We start from the raw sequence: 3,617 nt of genomic DNA, 5'->3' as shown, positions 1-3,617 counted from the left end.
TTTGGTTAGGAAAGACCCTTCTTTCCAAAAAAAACAACAACACGATAAGATATATGTTTATTTATATAAAATTAATTCACTTGTTTGAGATTGGATGAAACGGGTTAAGTAAACTTAAAACCAAAACTACTATTATTTTGTTTAGCGTTCAAATGTATCATTTGGTAGGTTAAGTACTATGAAAAATTAGTTACATATAACAAACAAAATTTTAAAAAAAATGTAAGGTGACAAAACAACGTATGCCTATATTTCTTGGATAATTACATTTTATGATTTGAATGTTGAATACAGATGATAGACAAAATCATTAATTTGAAACAAAGTCTTCAATACGCATGCTACAATAACAGATAACAATATATGTTATAGTCGACTCTTGACAAACCAAATCCTTAGATAAGAAGTACACATGAGTAAGACATACGTTAATCCAACAAAAGCAATGTACTATTAAACATGAAACCATAAACAAGAGAGCAGTTCTTGATGGAGACTTTGGTCTAAGAAGACTGATATTACAGAAAAGGTGTGTGTAATGTATGTTCTGCTATACACTTATTCTTAGATCTCTCAGTTGGTAATCTTCTATTGTAAAATCATGGATAAGATCACCAGATATATTGTAAACAATAATGCATCAATACAAGATTAATGGGGGCTCAGTGTTGCATCCTATTTAGATTCCAATTTCTGGTTTTGTTTTGATTTTTAATTGTTTCTGATATCTTATTTTCTCTCATTGCCAGGTTGCGATCAAGCGCTTGTTCAGTATGCTTGGCCAAGTAGGTTCTGAAGAGGAGGATAAAGCTTCACAATAGATGCCAAGTTTGTCATTATTCCCATGGCTTCCGTTTCCAAAAGCTTCTTAACAGCAAGAAGAATTGCTCGAGCTTCTTCATCGAGGTGGGTCCCAGAACAGCTATCTTCTTCATTTGTTTACTCATACTCCTCCGCCATTGCTGCCGCTGAACTTCCACTTCCACCTCCACCTCCACTACCAGCATCTTCTTCTCGATCTCAAGGTTCCTCTCTTCTCTCAAAATATCTGTCCGTTTGACTCTTAAATTTGGTACAGAAAGTGAAATAGCTTGTGTTATTTTATGCTTTAGTTTAAAGCTATTGAGAACATCTTTAAAGGGCCTTGATCTAAACATTTATCATGTATCAGAGAAGCAAAAAGGATGGACAAGATTCCTGCTTTTTGTTCCGGGAGCTATCACTTATGGGTTAGGTTCTTGGCAGAGTTTCAGAAGACAAGAAAAGGTTAAAATGCTGTTAGTGTAACAAAAGCAATTTTAAATACACCAAAATATAATCACTTTTTCTGTATAAAATTTGACAACTTATAGAATTGTGAAGCTAACCAGCCAAAATTTTGATGTGCCACCTTCGGTTAATAAAGCTTCTAATTGTAAGGGTGTTAATTGTGCTGAAGAGCCTGAAATTATATAAATTTTGGAGAAATTTGTAAACACAAAACTTTAAATAATAAGAGAATAAGTGAATGTAAAATTGAGTGTTTACCTAGTCCTGTGTAGGGAGGTTGTTGTGTGAAGATGTATATAACTATAAATAAATCAATTAAATGAGTTATGTGTCAAGAATTTATTAAAATGAAGGAGAAATTTTTTTTTTTTTTTAGAAATGAAACGTACCTAAAAATGCTAACATGAACCAGAGTGTAAGGTGATAATCCAGAACTAATGAAATGCCAACAAGAAATATCTGGAAAATGTAGATAAGATCATATGAATAGCAAGAAAATCTATAATTGTTAATGTTAGTTGAGGGAGATATGGAGATCCATGGTGCATTTTGAAGGGTAAAATAGTTATTTTACCTTAGCAAATAGCAACATATCTGCAACAAAACCATCCCAAGTTTTTTCTTTCACCATCTGCAAAAAGCAGGAAAGTTGATGTAAACTATTTATTAACAAAATAATTCATCATTAGAAAAAGTAGAGTAACATTTTCTTCATGAACATTGTTCATCATGTCAGATGCAACCTCACACTATGGATGGATTCGTATTATTTTTGCCTATATGATTGTGATCAGAAAGAAAAAGAACTTAATTTGTTAGTTGAACATTGTTCTCCTACTGTGGTATTAGTACTGTTTAGCTCTCATGAAATACAATTCTATAACACCTTATGTTAAACCTTTGGATTCTGGTTTGAAATCATTTGGAGGAAAAGACAATATCCAATAGGCAATGATTTTATCTACTGAACATCTTAATTCAAAAAAAAAGGTGTTTAAATTGGAGTTTGATGTTTTAATTTAATGTTTTTGTTTTGACCTGCCACAGCATGGAAAGCATCTTGGAGCGATATGAGCTATATGATTGTGATCAGAAAGAAAAAGAACTTAATTTGTTAGTTGAACTCTTTCTCCTTTAGCCTTCCCATGATTTCAGAATTCAAAATCTTAAGAAGATTAGGATGTTCCCATAAGAATGTGTCCCTCACTATTCCAATAGAAAGACCTACATTTTGATCTTTGATATCAAAGCTGAGGAATTTGTTGCAGAAGTAATAATAGCATTGGTCTATTCATAGTACACCTAATGGAGTTCAACGCAATTAAAAATTGGAAACCAAATTAGGGGCGTATCAATTTAACAAGTTCACGGTAACATTAAATACCTTGACAGCGGTTAGTGTAACAAAAGCAAGAAGCGCTTGAAGTTCCTGTAATCAATGAAAGATATTTGCAGATCGATACATTAATAAACCTGTGTAAGTGATAAAGAGAGGCCTGAGAAAAGGACATCGCTTACACAGCGGAGGAGGTGTCCGGCGAATTCAGGAGAAAATAATTGAGAAGTGGAGAATCTGATGGAGAAATAAGAGAAGAAGGTGAGGAAATGGAGGAGATAATAGGGCTTCGACACCATGGCGAACAATATGTTCATTGTTATATCGTAATATTGAGTGCGATCAACATCGGATTCACCGTTAGTGGTGTTCTTCCCTTTCTTCCCCATGATTCCTAGGGTTTTCAGATAGCCGGAAGTGGGGGTTTCTGCTAAATCCGCCGCTGTAAATCTCAGATTTGATTTGGAAGCTTAATAAGCAGCATCTTTTACCTTTATTTAGCCATGGCTGAGAGATAATTTATAACATAATCACAGATTCGATTGACGCAATCAAGCCTTCAAGAATCGACTATGTTGATGCCTGCACCGATATTCTTCTTGAGAAAATCGATTCCATGTATTAGGAATGAATCGTAAGAAAGAATTTTTATTTGTAGGCTTGTGTATTTTTTTGGGTCGGATGATGTCAGCAAAATGATCCTAAGGTGGAGATTAAAGGAGGGAAATGCAATCAAGGGTTGATGTTTCTTCATTGAAGAATTTAAGGTTTTGTTTTAGTAATATTTAGAGACTAGATTAAAACCCGCGTTAAATGCGGGAGCATATTTAAAAACATTGAATTGTAAACTTATATTACATCATAAGAAGCATGACAATTAAAAGTAGTTTACCATAGCTATTTTAAATTCATTAACATACATTATAATAGCTATTTTAATTTCATAACAATTAAAACAATAAATAAAAAAAAGTAATAAATCATAGAATAATAGAAAATCTTAAAATAGTTC

At 33.0% G+C, this 3,617-nt stretch overlaps 1 protein-coding gene across 1 annotated transcript; it reads right to left on the bottom strand.

Annotated features, from left to right (window-relative positions):
• Window positions 1-1,346: 1,346 nt before the first annotated feature.
• On the bottom strand, window positions 1,347-3,004 carry LOC111880655 (uncharacterized). The gene is made up of 6 exons (XM_023877075.3): window positions 2,788-3,004; window positions 2,654-2,698; window positions 1,844-1,900; window positions 1,659-1,728; window positions 1,528-1,569; window positions 1,347-1,441 (listed from the first exon to the last, which is right to left on the bottom strand). Exons 1-6 carry the CDS (start codon window positions 2,992-2,994, stop codon window positions 1,347-1,349), a joined length of 516 nt encoding a protein of 171 aa, XP_023732843.2. The 5' UTR covers window positions 2,995-3,004.
• Between the last annotated feature and the right edge of the window lie 613 nt (window positions 3,005-3,617).

The sequence above is a fragment of the Lactuca sativa genome, chromosome 7 (genome assembly GCF_002870075.4).
Source record: "Lactuca sativa cultivar Salinas chromosome 7, Lsat_Salinas_v11, whole genome shotgun sequence".
In the NCBI taxonomy this organism is placed as follows: domain Eukaryota; kingdom Viridiplantae; phylum Streptophyta; class Magnoliopsida; order Asterales; family Asteraceae; genus Lactuca; species Lactuca sativa.
Note: the sequence above shows the minus strand (reverse complement) of the source record. Positions and strands in the feature narration are given on the sequence as shown.

Excerpts from the sequence above, each read along its gene's own strand:
- LOC111880655 (XM_023877075.3), bottom strand. The coding sequence starts at position 2,994 with ATGGGGAAGAAAGGGAAGAACACCACTAACGGTGAATCCGATGTTGAT. Across the intron at positions 1,901-2,653 it reads TTACACTAACCGCTGTCAAG|ATGGTGAAAGAAAAAACTTG; the intron begins GTATTTAATGTT and ends TGCTTTTTGCAG. Across the intron at positions 1,570-1,658 it reads GTTCATGTTAGCATTTTTAG|TTATATACATCTTCACACAA; the intron begins GTACGTTTCATT and ends ATTTATTTATAG.